Source organism: Ceratotherium simum, chromosome 29, assembly GCF_057802395.1.
Source record: "Ceratotherium simum simum isolate JZ-2026a chromosome 29, ASM5780239v1, whole genome shotgun sequence".
Lineage (NCBI taxonomy): Eukaryota > Metazoa > Chordata > Mammalia > Perissodactyla > Rhinocerotidae > Ceratotherium > Ceratotherium simum.
In genome coordinates, this window is record NC_141928.1 from 20,191,399 (window position 1) to 20,207,358 (window position 15,960).

The 15,960-nt window shown below is 47.3% G+C and overlaps 1 protein-coding gene across 1 annotated transcript in view; it reads right to left on the reverse strand.

The window, feature by feature from the left end:
• The window catches only part of PAPPA (pappalysin 1), a 240,959-nt gene that overhangs the window by 201,294 nt on the left and 23,705 nt on the right, over positions 1-15,960 (reverse strand). Inside the window, exon 2 of the mRNA XM_087419210.1 lies at positions 7,013-8,075. Within this exon, the coding sequence (XP_087275336.1) occupies positions 7,013-8,075 (1,063 nt within the window). The remainder of the gene's footprint in view (positions 1-7,012; positions 8,076-15,960) is intronic.

The window sequence follows — 15,960 nt, forward strand, 5'->3', positions numbered from 1 at the left end:
AAGCCTGTTTGTAAACCCTCTTCACCAGAACACCTTTCCTAATTTCTCCAAACCAGTGATCCTGCCTTTTCTCAGAGCTCATGTAAGTCTTATCGTCTGTGTGGTTCATTTGGAAATTAATCATCTGCCTTCTTGCCATCTCCTGAATGACTGTAACAAAATGTCATTAAACCACAGCATACAAACACCTTCGGGATGGAGATTACATCTTAGATTCCTAGGGCATTTATCACAGTGCCTTGGATACTAAAGTGTCTTAACAAAATATGGGTGATGGGTAAGAACATGACTATACTAAACAGAATTTTTCCAAGTTTTAAATTGCCAGCTTCTAAGATACCAAGGCAATGTAGCAGGAGTTAAAATGCCTTGGGACTAGGAGATGAGACCCTGGGTTTTGCTCTCAGCTCAGCCCCACTCTCACTGCGAGGGCCTGGGTCAGTGCTTGCCCCTCTCGGCTCAGACTCTTCATCTACAGCAAGAGGGCCTGCACCACTCCACTGCTCCTTTTGGCTCGGAGAGTCCCTGATTCCATGCAACTTTTCCAGATTTGGAGAGAACTTGGGGGAAGGAAGTATACATTCCCTGAGATCATCCAAGAAAAGAAGTGAGAGACCCCAAAGAGTGAAGGCAAACCATTTAACGGCCTCTGATAAGGGCAGGGGAAGAGACTGAGGAGGACTACAGCTGCCAGTAGAGTGGTCAAGGAGGCTGCCTCAAGGCTTATCACAGCCCTTTCCAAAAACTTCCTGCAATGTCAACTTTAGGTCCAAAAAAACCCAATATGGCCCTAGGTGAATGCTCTTGTTACATTAATAATAACAATAATAATAAACAGAAGACAAAGAAAATGGTTCCCTATGAGCCAACATAGAAGTCTCTTTTTCCTGTCTGCCCTATTCCATATGAATAGATATTCATGGACAAAGGTGAAGTTCACCTGATAGTGCCAGAGTTTGCGGTTAGGAGGGGTCCCAAGAGGAACTCGGTGGGTTTGTTACAATATCCTTGTGCAGTGGGGTGCGTACAGCCCAAAGTGTTTACTGCCCCTGGATTTCCTGATATTGGGGATTTCTATTAATATCTAGGTTTTCCATTTTATTTATAAAAAGGTATGCGTAGTGCATTCTAACTTGTTTGTAGATATCTCTAATGGCTGTAGATGAAGTTCTGCCTACTTGGCTCGTCTCCACCACTGTAGAGAATGGCCAAAGTTCACCGGAATGTCTTTTTCTACCTGGTAAGTCTGATAGAAAGACTTTGACTGCTCACACAGACTGTTCCTCTTAGCCGATATGGGGTGTTTCTTTCACACCAGTGATTGCAACGGTGCGTTTACTTGTCTGTCTTATCCACTACATAGTGAGCTCCAAAAGGGCAGGAATGGGCTGGCACAGAGGAAGCGTTCAATAAATATTTATTGAGAGAAGAAAAGAAGAAGAAAAGGAAGGAAGGAAGGGAGGGAGGGAAGGAAGGAGGCAGAAAGTTAGCAAAGAAGGAAGAAAGGAAGAAAGGTAGAAGAGAGGGAGGGAGCGAGGGAGGGAGGAAGAATTTAGCCTGATATTAGAGCTTTCCACGAGACAAACTGAACCCTTCTCTGCTTATGGTCTGGATCCCACCATACTGAGTGACTCCTTTTTGTCCAAGCCCTTCCTCACCCCATTCCTCCCCCTCCCTCTTGCTTATGCTGTACCCTCTGAATGGGCTGGCTTTCTCTGTGCCCTGGACATGTTCTGTTTGCTCACCCATGTCCATTCCCAACCTCTTCCCACCCTGCTCTGTGCCCTTGGGAGGCTGGCCTCTTTGGGTTCCATCAACAGGTTCCTTTGCCTTGTGACTTCCAGTTTCGTGTCCCAATGGGAATCACTGGCAGGAGATTGGAAGGCAGAAGCAAATGTTAATGTAGAATTTATTCCCCCGGCTCCCTTCGGGCCAGGGAGCTGTAGGTTGGCTACTTCTCTCTACTGAGAGTCATAGCTGCTGCCAGGGAGCCCTCTCCACACAGCCACTCTCTTTGGGTTCCATAACCACTCCCTCCTCCTGCCCCTACAGGCCAAAGAGGGAAATAGCTCCTCACTGTTGTTAACCTTGGCCTTGTTGGTGTTCCTAAACCCTGGCTACATTGTTGTAAATAGCCTCTCCTCCAAAATAGCCCCTCCTTCAACTCTCGTTAATTATTCTGTTTGAACATGTCATCTGTTTCCTGCCAGGACCCTGGCGGATGCAGGCTGCACCTCTCATCCCACTCCTGGATGCCTCCTCGAATCATGCCTCCTCCAGCAGCCTTGCCTTGTTTTCCCTAGTCACAAGAAATCTCTTCTTTTTGGGCCCCCTACCCACTGTGTGTCTCTGAAACTATGGATCAGAGTTTCTTATGTTTGAATATGACTTCCCCACTAAAGTGGAAGCCCCTCAATGGTGAGGAACGTGTCCCACTCATTGCAACATCCTCATTGAGTAGCAGAGACCAGCAGGGGTAGACATACCCGATAAGTGCCTGGTAAAGAAAATAGGAATAGTCACCATTTGGTTCCCCAAAATGCCTTGGAATAAGATATTTGCAAAAAGCTAGGCTGTGCAGTGCTCAACCCTAAGACCATCAAGGCCACCTTCTCCACCATTGCCGTAATCCTGGCTATCGCCTCACCATGCATGCCTCAGGTGATGGGGAGCTCACTCACATGCAGAGAAGCAGCCCCCTGGAAGGACCATCCTGCTTGGGGATGGCATTATCTGTTACTCAACTCAAAGCTGCCTCCTGTAACTGCAACACTCTGGTCCCAGCCATAGCTTAGAAACCATATAGAATAATTCTTCGCCTTTTTCCATAGGACAGGCCTTCAGAGACTTGAAGTGCACATGTCATGGCCCTGTGGTCAGGGCTTTGTGAGAATTTTATCATCCAGGCCAAATATCTTCAAATGGTTATCTGGTAGGGCTCCTGGCCCCTCACTGTCCCAGTCCCCTTCTTTGTGCACAACGCACCATCAGTTGGCTTCCTTATCATGGTCTCTTAATAAGGAAAACTCACCACCAGTGTAGCTCTAATAGTTCTGCAGTGGTCCATGGAAACCCAAGGCCATTATCCGATTCTCTTCCAAACTCACTCACTCAGCACTTCATAATCTCAAGCTCTTGGGGATAGTTGGGAAGAAGAGGAGAGCAAGGACAGAATGTGAAGAAGCAGGTATCCGTGGGGCCGGCCTGGTGGCACAAGCGGTTAAGTGCGCGCGCTCCGCTGCGGCGCCCGGGGTTTGCTGGGTCGGATCCCTGGCGTGCACCGACGCATTGCTTGGCAAGCCATGCTGTGGCGGCGTCCCATATAAAGTGGAGGAAGATGGGCACAGATGTTAGCCCACGGTCAGTCTTCCTCAGCAAAAAAAAAAAAAAAAAAAAAAGAGGAGGATTGGCAGACGTTAACACAGGGCTGATCTTCCTCACAGAAAAAACAACAACAAAAAAAGAAGCAGGTATCTGTGGCCGGCAAGGACGTCAGGACAGTGCTGGGAAGCTGTGCCATATTAGACGACCAGGAGTCAGAAATTTAGAGCACCCTTAACCACAGATTGACCACTAATGGACTGTGTGAGCTTTGGCCTCAGTTTCTCACTATGAGGGATAAGGAGGTTGGACCCAATAATCTCTGAAGACATTTCGAGGTCTGACACTTGGCACTATTTTGATGTCTTCTGCAGCCATCTGCTAGGACTGGGTGCTCTCCTGTAACACATGAATTCCTGAGAACATGGACTAACGGGTTCAAGGACTATTAGATAAAGAATGAGCTTAAACATGTTAGAAGAATTGGTGCTTCTCTGATGGAATTTGCCAGTGTTCCCAGCTGCATTACTGGTCGATCTTATTTTACTACAGGGAACTGCTCCATAAATTGTCAGAGTGATGAATTTTAAACAGTGCTACTCAAAGTGGGCGGGGCATGAACTGTTTCTTACTAGTCAACGGCACAACGAGTACAGAAATGGAGAGTAAGCATTCAGAAACTTTTAGAGAACTCTGACACTGCTTTACCATTCTGTGATATTTCATTTTATATCAATTCATTTTTGCTGTATATTACAAAGGGATTGCAACTTACAGGAAAAAAACAAAACTGGCCCTTTACCATACATTGAGAAGTAATAATTTAAATATTGTTTTTATTGTCTTTACCCATTAAGAAAGAAAAAGAGAAAGAAAAAGAGAGAGAGAGCACAGCCTGAGTGAGAATTAAGTTCAGCTCTTTATTAAAAATCACCCAGATAATGTCAATCTAACTTTCACTGCTTCTATTACAGGTGCCTGTCTTCCTTCCATCTTTGCTTTACTCATTTCTTCCTACCTCCCTTTTTTTAAAGTCACAAAGCAAATATTTCTCTGCAAACTTCCACAGGTTTCTCTCTGCACACAGGAGAGCTGACTCAGCCAGAAAGCTGTCACCCCCGGCCCTGTCAGGCTCACCCAGGGCACACGACTTTCCCAGACAGCAAACAAACAGGCCCTGGCGTGAGTGGTCACAGTGCTGGCACATGGCCGCTCACAGACATTCTGGGCATGCTGTCCCATGACTTAGAGAAGAGGGGGCTGTTGGAGCCTGCCAGCTCTGTCTGCTAATTGTGAGGTATCTGGGACCTGGGGCCCCGCGGCCCCTCAGCACCAGCACCAGCAGAGGCCAGCTGCCCTTGGTCCTGACCCAATCATACTCAGCAGTTTTCTCCCAAGGCTTTAGTAAAGCCACTCTGCCTGTCGCCGGGGTCCTTTAACTCTGCCTCTTATTGTTCCTTGGACTTAAAAATACCTCCCTTCAGTGGGAGCTTTGGAGTCAATAGACCTGGATTCGAATCCAAGCTTTCCATTTATTAGCTGAGTGATTTTAGGTAAATCCCATCATCATTCTGAATCCAGCATTTCCTGCAGCAAAATAGGGCTAAGGGGACCCACCTTTCTTATGCAGCACTTGGTAGGTGCTGCATAAACATTTGCTGCATGAATGAATGAATGAATAATGAACAAATGGGTGAATGACTTTCAGCTGTTTGTGGCCCTTGACCTTGGCCCCTGGCCACTCTACCTGGGCACACAGGTAACTCCTGCGAATCTAGTTCAGTAGAGCACACACTGCATTAATCTCAGAAGCCTTGCATTTGTGACTTAGCTGAATGACTTTTCTGACCAGTGACCTTAGCTGAGTCATTTCACTCTCCAAGGTCCTCTATTTCCCCATCGGTCAAATGCATATGCTGATCCCTGTCTTGTCTTCCTTGCCAAATTCTGTCAAAGCCCAAATGAGAGCATAGATTAAAGTGCACTGTGACCTGGAAGGAACTGGCCACACACCAAGGCTTCTTCCCACATGGGCTGCTCATGCCTGTGAGCCAAGGTGAGAGTCCAGGGGCCCGCCTGGTGCCAGGAGGCTGGGCTGACGTGCTTTCTGGCTTGCTGCCAGCCATGACATTCTCCAGCCAGCATCATCATTCCTTTGCACATAGGTATTTTGTCTGTGCATGGGAGGCCCTTGGTCTTTTGAGAGACATAAAGAGAAGAGTCAGCAGAAAACCTGCTGAGGTCGGCAAATGTTCTGGAGCTATCAGCAAGTCCACGGTCCCGGGTGTTGGACAGAATGGAAAAGTTCAGCGCGAATCTGGGAGATCAGGAAAGTGGAGGTTGACTGTTTCTCTGGGTTGGAACTTCTAGGTCCCACATTCAATATAGATCACCCATGGGCTCACCTTTGGGTTTTTCTTTGGTGTTGCTGGTTAGAGTTGATAGTGCAAGGCAGAGGCTAAGGGAGGATTAGACAGAAGACCCCTCTTTCTGCCCTCTTCTCAGCAGTATATGAAGAAGTTCTTCTGCCTTGTGTGTCCTCCTTTCTCCCCTAACCCAATTTTTTTTCTTTTTTTTTGAGGAAGATCAGCCCTGAGCTAACATCTGATGCCAATCCTCCACTTTTTTTTGCTGAGGAATATTGGCCCTGGGCTAACATCCATGCCCATCTTCCTCTACTTTATATGGGACACCATCACAGCATGGCTTGACAAGTGGCGCGTCGGTGCTCAGCTGGGATCCAAACCTGTGAACCCCGGGCCGCCAAAGCAGAGCACGCGCACTTAACCGCTTGTGCCACCGGGCTGGCCCCCAACCCAATTTCTGATGTCCACATTGTACCTAAGCCTTCTCTAAGACAGTCAAGCTGCAAATCACTTTTTTCTCTTGGATCTCCTATGACACTCCCTAAACACAGCACATGCTCGTTATACAAGTAATGACAAAGACACTTATTGAGAGTCAGCTAGCTGCTAGCCACTCTAAGAGAGACTGTGCTTTCTATGCCCTCTCTCAATCCTCAGAGCAGCTCGACAAAGTAGGTACCCTTATTATTGCCATTTTACAGATGAGGAAATAGCTTCTAAGAGGCCATAAAGTGAAAAAGCAGTATTACTTAGATCTGAACCCAGGCTGTCTGACCCCAGCTTATCCCTGCGTCACCAGTACTGTCCAATAGAACATTCTGCTGCGATGGAAGTGTTCCACACTGCTCTCTCCAATATGGTAGCCACTAGCCCCATGTAGCCACTGAGTACTTGAAATGTCGCTAGTGTGACTTAGGAACTGGATTTTAAATTTTATTTCACCTTAACTAATTTAAATTTACATAGTCACATGTGGCTAGGGACCACCACATTGGATAGGACAGTGCTACCCTACTCTACCACATATATTAGGACACCTCTTTGCACTCAGCTCAGGTCACCCAATTGAGACTCTGAGCTCTTTGAGAAGACAGGAGTCTGAGTTTTCCTTCTTAGCCTACAGTAGGCACTCAATAAATATTTTTGTGCTGGACTATACTTGCATATAGTCCTGATGGTTACTTGAGTAATAGACTGGCCTCCTCACAAGGCTGCCGTGTGAACTGGAAAATTCCCATAACTCCTATGGGCCTCAGGTGCCTTGGCTATAAAATAGGGAACACGTTCAGCTCTCAGCTGGGCATCGTCTGCCCAGCAGGTCTTACCTGTATGGAGAGTCGGGATCGAAGCACGTCTTGGTGACATCGGTGATTTCGGGGTCACAGCACTCTCCGCCATCGAAGTTGAACCGTTCATAGTTGCAGTCCATGTCGCACACCCCGTTCTGCTGCTTCTTCACGAAGGCAGGGTGGCGCAGGTGGCGGCAGTCCCCACCATCGTGGCCGGTCAGCGTGTGGTTGCATTCGGGGTCACAGTTCTCGTCCCCGATCTTGCTGATGTCACAGTTGGCCAGGATGAGGCGGTGGCGCAGGGAGGAGTTGCTCACCTCCAGCACCTCCAGCTCCCAGGAGATGTTGTAGTGCTTGAAGGCCTCAGCCAGCTGCCGGTGCTGGAAGTCGATCTGCTGGCGGCTCACCGTGGGGTTCTCACGGCCGTCGTCGTGGAGGTTGACCACACGGTAGCGCACCACTTTGGGCTGGCGGAAACGCGGGAGCTGGTTGTAGCTGGCGATGACCTCTGTGTTGTCACACAATGTCTGCCCGCACAGAGGAGGCTCCAGACTTGTGTCTAGCAGAAAGCCATGGGTACCACTGAATTCCACTTGGGGGCTGTTGCCGTCCTTCATGGGGGACCAAGCACGCTTTACATTGTCCCAGTTCTCCTGGAGGAGGAGCTGAGGTAGAGGAGCGTGGAGGCCAAGGGTTTCCATGTCCAACAGTACCTCCCGCTGAGTCCTGGCCACCTTCCACAGACTGAGGCGCTCAATATAGCCCCGGTAGTTGTGATTCAGAGCACTGCCTCCCAACATGAGCACTTTACACTTCTGGGTCAATGGGCTGAATATGCTGCCGACCTGCTCCCCAGAGGTTGCCACCTGGGCACCGTTCACATAGAGCTTCATCAGCCGCCCATCGTAGGTAGCAGCTAGGTGTACCCACTGGCCTGGGAGGTAGCTGCGGTGGGCATTGATGGTGGTCACTTGCCGGGCCCGGTCTGTCTTCAAGGAGAAGAAGTAGCGCGGGTCTCTGTTGCCTTGGTCACTGATGGTGTGAATGCCCACGACCCATCCTCGGTCACGTGAGGTATAAGAACATTTGTCATATAGCCCTATGTGGTCCCAAAAGAGAAAGATGAATAAACAAAGGATGCAAGAAGGGGGGGTAAGTTATTTCTCGCTGATAAAATTTATATCAGGATGTCCTAGACCGCTAGTTTGCAAACTGTGCTCTGTGGGGTTCTGGTGCCTCTGGGACCACCCAGGGGCAAGGTGAGGGCTAGAGGAACTGACAGGACAGGTGAATTGGCTTTGGGGGGTTTGACTTATTGGTTTTGAATATGGAACATAGAAGAAAGACTTTTCTTTGAAGAATGTGTCCTTGAGTTAAAGAAAACAATGACAATAACAGCAATAATAATAATGAAAATCTGAAAACCTCTGATTTTGCAAAGCTGTTGGATGAGGAAGAAGATTTTCTAATTAAGAGAGTATTTTAAGTGTTGGATGATATAAGAAGTGAGAAGAGAATCAGAGGGAGATAATAACCAATGGAAGATGCTCATTTAGAAGGACAGCCCCTATTCGGTCACCATAACTTTGAGTGTATATCAGCCATTAGCAGTCATCAAATGATCACTGGTGGTGAATTGTTGGGAAAGTTGGCCTGGAGAAGTGAGGGTCAAGGACTGCAAAGCTAGTGCTTCTATCTCCAACCGGGGTCCTGGCAAGCACTGGCATTCATCCCCAAAGAAAGGCAGACATGCTGAATCTCTGAGCTGGAATCTCTGGGCCTTAGAATTTGTGTAAATCTCTCTGTTTTAAAGATTGCCACTTCCAGCTCCTTCACTTGACAGGCAAGGGAGTTGAGACCCAGTGGACGGAAGGCATTTGTCAGGTTACACAGAGTCATTGACAAATCTCCTAAGACCCAATTCAGCATGCTTTTCTCTAGCACTAAGGCTAGTATTAAAAAAATAAAGAAATAAAAGCATCCTCCTAACATAAAAAGATGTTGGGGACTCCTCCATTAAGTAAAGTCTTCCAAGTCTATATGGTAGGTCAGGCACTGTGCTAAGGTCTGTGTGCGCATGAATTCATTTAATCTATGTAACACCCCCCAACAGAGGAGGAAATGGAAATTAAAGGAGATAAAGAGATGGATGGGTTCAAGGTCAACTGGTTGGTAAGTGGATCCTAGATCCACGAGACTCTGGGATTCACTGTCCTACGCACTAGCTCTTCAGTACCTCCCTCTCCCTCATCAATGCCACCAGGGATCTGGATCATACCATCTGGTGTCACAAGTTTTAGTTGGGTGTTTGGGAAAGATCTAAGCCAGACACCTCTAGACTTACTCTGGGAACCCCAGGAAGTCGCTTAGCAGATTCTCTCTGGATCTAATTATCTTAAAACTCACCAACCCCCGTTCCCCAGCCTTTCTGGAATATACCCAGTGTCCTTGGCACAGACAAAGCTGTTGGATGGGGAAGAGGACTTTCTAATTAAGAGAGTATTTTAAGTGTTGGATGATGTATGATGCCAGGTGGGAGGAGAAAGAGGGATACAAGAATGAATAGAAGATGCTCATTTAGGACAGTCCCTACTTTCAGCTGGAGAATTGTTGCGGTCACCATAACTTTGAGCATGCATCTGCCATTAGCGTTCATCAAATGAGCATGGAGAGCTTCCAGAAAAATCAATAGGGTAGGCTCATACAGTCTTTACTCCTTTGTGGGGACTGGGGCCTTAGAATTTGTGTAAATCTCTCTGTTAGCAGCTGACATGGATGGCAGTTTTGGCCGAACATCTAAGTGCACCTAAATCTCTCCTCTGGCTCGCTGTCCAACAGTCGTAATGGCCAGAGTCTCCTCACAAAGTCAACCTGCTCTCACAGGCTGGGCAACCTTGCTGAAGCACCAAGTACCTCCTCTGGGTCTTGGTTCTCTGCCTGGTAAAGGAGGGGATTGACTGAGGTTCCTCTTCACATGCTCATTCCAAGTTTGTTTTCCTCTGATTCTAGGTTTCCCAATGGCTAAAACAGAAACTACCTCTTTTAAGAAGCTCTCCCTGATAGCTCTGTGAGGAATGACTCTTCTCTCCTCTGAGCTCATTTTACTTTTACGAAACTGGACATTTGCTCTCTGGTTTTGGAGTCCCTCCTAGACTGGAAGCTTCTAGAGAGTGATGACTCTGCCTGGGCCATCTGTACCCTGCCGAGCACCTTACACTAGGTAAGTGTCTCATGAGTAAGCACAGGAGTGATTCTAAATAGACTGAGAGAAGAGAAAAAGATAGCAGAATCAAAGGCACTGATTTACATCTCCATGGCTAAAGGACAGAGAGAATCAGAAGACAGAGTGTGTTCTTGGTAGGGTAGAAAGATCAGGGTCTTTGGACTCAGGGTAATTCTGATGACAGCAATTACTAGCTGTACATCTGAGGCAAATCACAACACCTCTGTGGATCTAAATTCCATCTGTATCTCTCTTTAAGTATAAAACACAGCAGACAGATATACTCTCCTTGGCATACAGTGGCTGTCCAAATGAGAGTTCATTTTTAAGATGCTGGAGAGTCTGGGAGTGATGTCAAGGATGAAGAGTAAGAACTGACTAGAAACAAAATACAGACAGGCCAGACAGAGAAGGTACCCTGAAAGCATCCTGACCAATGTATCAAGAGCTGGTAGGATGAAGGCTCGAGAAAGCACAAGTCCTCCTCAAACCTACAGGCAAACCCTACTTAGAAATCATAAGTCCCCATTGGCTTAGCGGCTATTAGGAGGCTGCGTGTTAAGAGTTACCTCCCCACTGACCCCACCAAAGCCAAAGCTCTAACTCCAGATTTGGAGTGAGTGGCCCCAGATCTATCTGTTGCTAAGGGAATCAGCAGAAGCAAAGGTTCCTGGAGCCCCCACTCTTGTGTCTCCCACCCCACCTCTCAGCTCACCTTCTCTTCCTCCTCTGGCTAACTCCCTCCCACTTAAACAGAAAATTCTTCTAATGAGAAAATTAACATCGAAACAGGATCCTTTTTCCCTCTCTCTCTTTCTCTCTCTCTCTGCAGGTTTTTATTTTGCCAGGGGCTCTCAGTCTCTGGTTTTCCTGTTGCCTTTGGAAGGCGGCTGGCTGGGTTAGCAAGGTAAAATGTTTATACATCTGTAGGGTGCCCTCAGTTCAGAACCTTCCTGGGGCTTGGGACCCAGGCTCAAGCCACCTCTCTCTGCAATTGAGAGAGAAGAGGGAAGCAGTGAGGAAGGCCAGACTCTGCAACACAGAGCCGAGGACTAAGAGGTGGCTTGGCCCCAGGAGGCAGAGAGGAAGGTCAAAGAGGGTTTTTGGTGGAACCAAGATGAAACACATTAAGGGAAATGAGAACCTTGAAGCAGTGGCTTCAGAAGTTCAGAGGGAAATATTTACCTAGAGCGTAAGTGGCGAAAGGAAATCACTGAACTTCAATAGGGATGGGGGAGGAGGGATGGTGGTGATGGGGATTTATTTCTGCATGAAAATAACTTAATCAACAGTAGTCACATTACAGGGGGCTGGAAGGGAGGCACTGCTGTATCACCAGCCCAGAACCAAGGATCTGGAACCAGAGATCTGGGCTTAGCCTGCCAGATGACCTTCATTGAGACAAGTCACACCACCCCTTATGCTGCCAGGCCTCATTTCCCTTCTATGAAAAAGGAGGGGTTTGGATTAAATGATCCCCCACTACAATTTAAGAGCTCTTTTGTTCACTCTTAGAATGGTCCCTTGTAAGTAGGAGGTGCTCAAAAATACGTGTTGATTTGAATCGGATGCCTCATGTCATTCCCAATTCTTGCATGCTTAGGTCCCTCTTCTCTGTGTATCTCCATACAGGACATGGAGCAGTGCTCTCTGGAGGACCTGGGCGTACCCCTCCTCACCTCCACCCTGTTCCTCCACAAGAAGATTCTCCAGGAAGATAGAGACATAGTGAAAGAAACAGTTAGAGTCTGAAGTCGGCACCATCTGTGTGGTACTCGAGGTTGACCCGGGGGGACACGTCCCCATGTGGGAAGATGGAAGGCTACAGGCAATCCTGCACGCAATCTACATCTAATTAGCTTAAGCCTGCCTCAAGGCTACAGGCACATGGAAACAGACAGCGAACGTGTGGGAGAGCCCATTCACAGGCTGATGAGGTGTCTGGAGCACACCGCACAGATGGAGAGGTTGAGGCGCAGACCAGGAAAGGGCCTCGTGGTAATAATCACCGGTCACTCAAACCCTGGTCAGATGGTCTTTCTAATGTGTCCCGGTCTTCCTGCAGCTAGGCTTGCTCTGCAAAGGGCTTCATATCTCCCCCAGCCCTATCCCTAGAAGCTTGATGTTTATTTTTTTCACTGCTTCTTTTTCATCTCATCTACCCACTGAACCTCACCCCAGAGACGAAGAACATGTATGAAGGAGGCAAGTCCAAAAGCAGAAAGCTTGTAAGGAGTCTCCCAAAACCTTGGCCAGGGCAGTACTGGGAGAATCTTCTAGGTTTAGAGGTCACCCTCTAAGGATCACTTTAATGGCACTACCCCAGGGCAGCTTTGTGTGATCCTTCTGTTCCACCCCAGGTACAGACAAATACCCCTCCCATATATTCATCATACTCCTCCCCGTCTGAAAACTCATCACTCCTGTAATTATTCATCCAATATCTGTGTTTCCTGCGTATGTGTCTGTTTGGTTCATTTCCAAATGTCCAGCATCCAACACAGAACCTGATATCTTGTAGGTGCTCCATAGAGTTGTCATTGTGAGTAAAAAATAGAGGAAGGAAGGGAGGAAGGGACGCTTCCCTATTGCTGTGTTCTTTATAAGAGCATGTCACCTTTTCTTTAGAACTTACTACGCACCATGTGCTCTACATTAATTTTCTCACTGAATCTTCACAACAAAACTATCAGCATTGCCCATTCTTCAGAGAAAACTGAGGCTCAAAGGGATAATGGCTTGTCCAAGGCAACACAGCTTGGAATCCAGGCCTATATTATTCCCAGGCCCGGGTTCTTCATCACGTCACTGCATTAACCACCAAGTGCCAAACACTTTATTGTGGGCTGTTTGAAGGCACCCTCCAAAAATATTTCTATAAGTCCCACAGCGCCAACACAAGCAAGTTGAATTGAACTGCAAGCCAGGAGGCAGCTTTCCATGTCATTCTTCAGCCGCGTCTAAAAAATTGACTAAGGATCAATGGCTCTTTATTACTAGTGCTTACTCTCTTCTACTTGGCTTGCCCAACTTCATTGGGATCCAAGATTTGCCCAGGCCTGGTTGTCTACCTGGAGTTCGGAAATGCCTTCCTCAGCTTGCCCTTCAGCGTCTGGACTTCCATCACCAGCCTCCTTGCCTGTTGGTTTCCGACCCAGGTTTGTTCCAACTTCCAGTGTCTATACTGAAAAGTGTTTTTTCAAGGTTGTTGTCACACTCTTGGCTGCCTCTCACTTCCCTTCCATTTGTTATGAGCTGAATTGTGTCCCCTCAAAATTCATGTGTTGAAGTCCTAACCCCTAGTACCTCCGAATGGCAGTGTATTTGGAGATAGGGTCTTTACAGAGGTAATCAAGCTAAAATGAGGTCCTTAGGGTGGGCCCTAATCCAATAGGACTGGTGTCCTTACAAGAAGAGGAGATTAGGACACAGACACACACAGAGGGAAGATGATGTGAAAAGACAGCCATCTACAAGCCAAGGAGAGAGGCCTCAGGAGAAACCAACCTTGAAGACACTTCAATCTCGGATGCCTAGCCTCTAGAATTGTGAGAAAATACATTTCTGTTGTTCAAGACACCCAGTCTGGGTACTTTGTTATGGTAACTCTAGCAAACTATAACGCGATCGTTCAGCAAGTTTTCTAAGCTCTACAACTGAAATTTCTCTGAAATCTATCCCATTTTTCACTGCCTTGTGCACAGTTCAGAATCCCTCTCTGCTTACGATACATTGCCTTAATTTGCTCAACTCCTATTGCGAGCAGAGCAAGGTGTTTTAGGCAGATACAAAGACTGGTGGTGTGGTCAGCACGCACAGGAAACGTTCCTCCCAGGGGAGGGGTTCTTCTGTGTTTCAGCTTGAATGTTAATTTCTGAAGTCCCTGCCGTGTATGGAGCAGGTAGGCAGCTGCTTCTGAGCCAAGGTGTCTCATATAACCCTTACAGCAGCTTTGTGTAACAGGTGCTATTTACAGATGAAGAAACTGAGACTCAAAGAGGTGAGTTCACCTGCCCAAGGTCACACAGCACTAAGCAGTAGGAAAGACTGGAATTCAAGAGTCCTGATTTCAAGTTCAGCTCCCCCAGAGATGAGGGCGCCCTCAGCTATGCCTCTATCCTGTGGTTTTTTTCCCTAGGATGTTTTCCTGGGATGGTTTAACTCAACATAAAATTAGCTCTGCTAACATTTGACTTTCTTTCATCGCTGTCTAGGAAGGACAATTAGCAAAGGGTGAAAAATTGATGCCAAGTTTGTATTATTATTTGTTTTCTCTCATTGAGAGAGTGGATGTGGGAGAGGAGAAAATTCTACCCAGTCATTTCTGCCTGTGACAAAGCAGCATTTTCAAATTAATAATGATAGTAATAATGAACATTTGCTGAAAGCCTCTATGCAGCAGTCTCTCTGCTAAGCACCAACATCCCATTCAGTGCTCATAATGACCCATTGAAGTGGGCTTTCCTGATATTCCTTTGACAGAGAAGGAAACTGAGGTATAGAGGAGCTAAGTGATTTCCCCTCAAAGATTCCAGCTAGAGAGTGGTAGAATCATAGCCAGACAGACTCTAAAGCCAGAGCTCTCTTCCAGGATGCTTTCCTTCAATGGGAATAATTCTTAGCCCACGGTCAAGGTTCTTGTGTCCAAGCTCAGCCACTACTCTGCTGTGGGTCACTGGAAAAGCAGCCCCCCTCTCTTGGCTCCCTCACTTCTCTGACCTATGAGATAGGATGGGTATACCAGATGGCCATAGAGGTGCCTTCCATCTCAGACTTCCTGTGACTCTGAGATCCTGGGTCCTTCAGACATCCCATGTTGGTTCTCGCTGTGGGAGACATAAGGTCATAGAGGAGGGGGAAGACAGAGGGAAGGCCATTTCAGGCTCTCCAAATTAAGGATGTCCACTAGCTATGGGACATCTGCCAGGGGAATACAAGCAGAGGTGAGAGAATGCAGGGATGAAAGGGGGAATTTAGGTCAACAATCTGGTTTCCTTCAGGAGGTTAAAAAATTTAAAAGCTAAAGATTGAAGCTGGTGCCTTTTTTGTTGTATTTTGTTTTGTTTTCCCTTCCGTGATTTAATGGCTGGTATCAAAGCCACAGAGGAATGCTTGAGAGAGCAATCCTATGCAAAGCTTTTATCTGTCCAGAGGAGAGTGATTAAAACAGACAGATTTGGGTTAAGTATACCCATGGTCCCTGCACTTGGTTCAGTCAGGGGGAGGACCACGAAAATGACCCTGGAGGACTCGGCAGCACCAGGCCTTCAGAGGAAAGCTGGGATGTCACTGAGTGGGCACCTGAGGGACTGTTCCTCAGCATCTTATCCCTCCCGGCCCACCTTGGCTCAAGGATTGATCTTTCAAGGAGGCCAGAAATAAATGACCCCTGGCTGGAGGCTTATCCCAAACTATACTGAGTTCTGGAAATTCCTGTCTCCTAGTGTAGAGGCAGGTGCATCAAGAGTAACCCTTCAGAGGAATTTACAAGGTCAAGATTAGCTCAGGTGTCTCCTATGTGTTGGTCACGCCAGTGAATCTGTAGGGCCAGAATTACCCTTGCAGGACTGTGTGGAACAGTGGGAAGAGCATCCATGGTGGCATCTGCGTCTGCGCTCTGCCTGTATTCATTTTCCTGCTGGGAACCATTACCTAAAAGCCCTCTGACTACATGGGTCTGCTTACCATTTTTACTAGCTGTGTGACCTTGGATGACTTCACTCAACTCTCTAAGCTTCAGTTTTCCCACGAGTACTCCAGG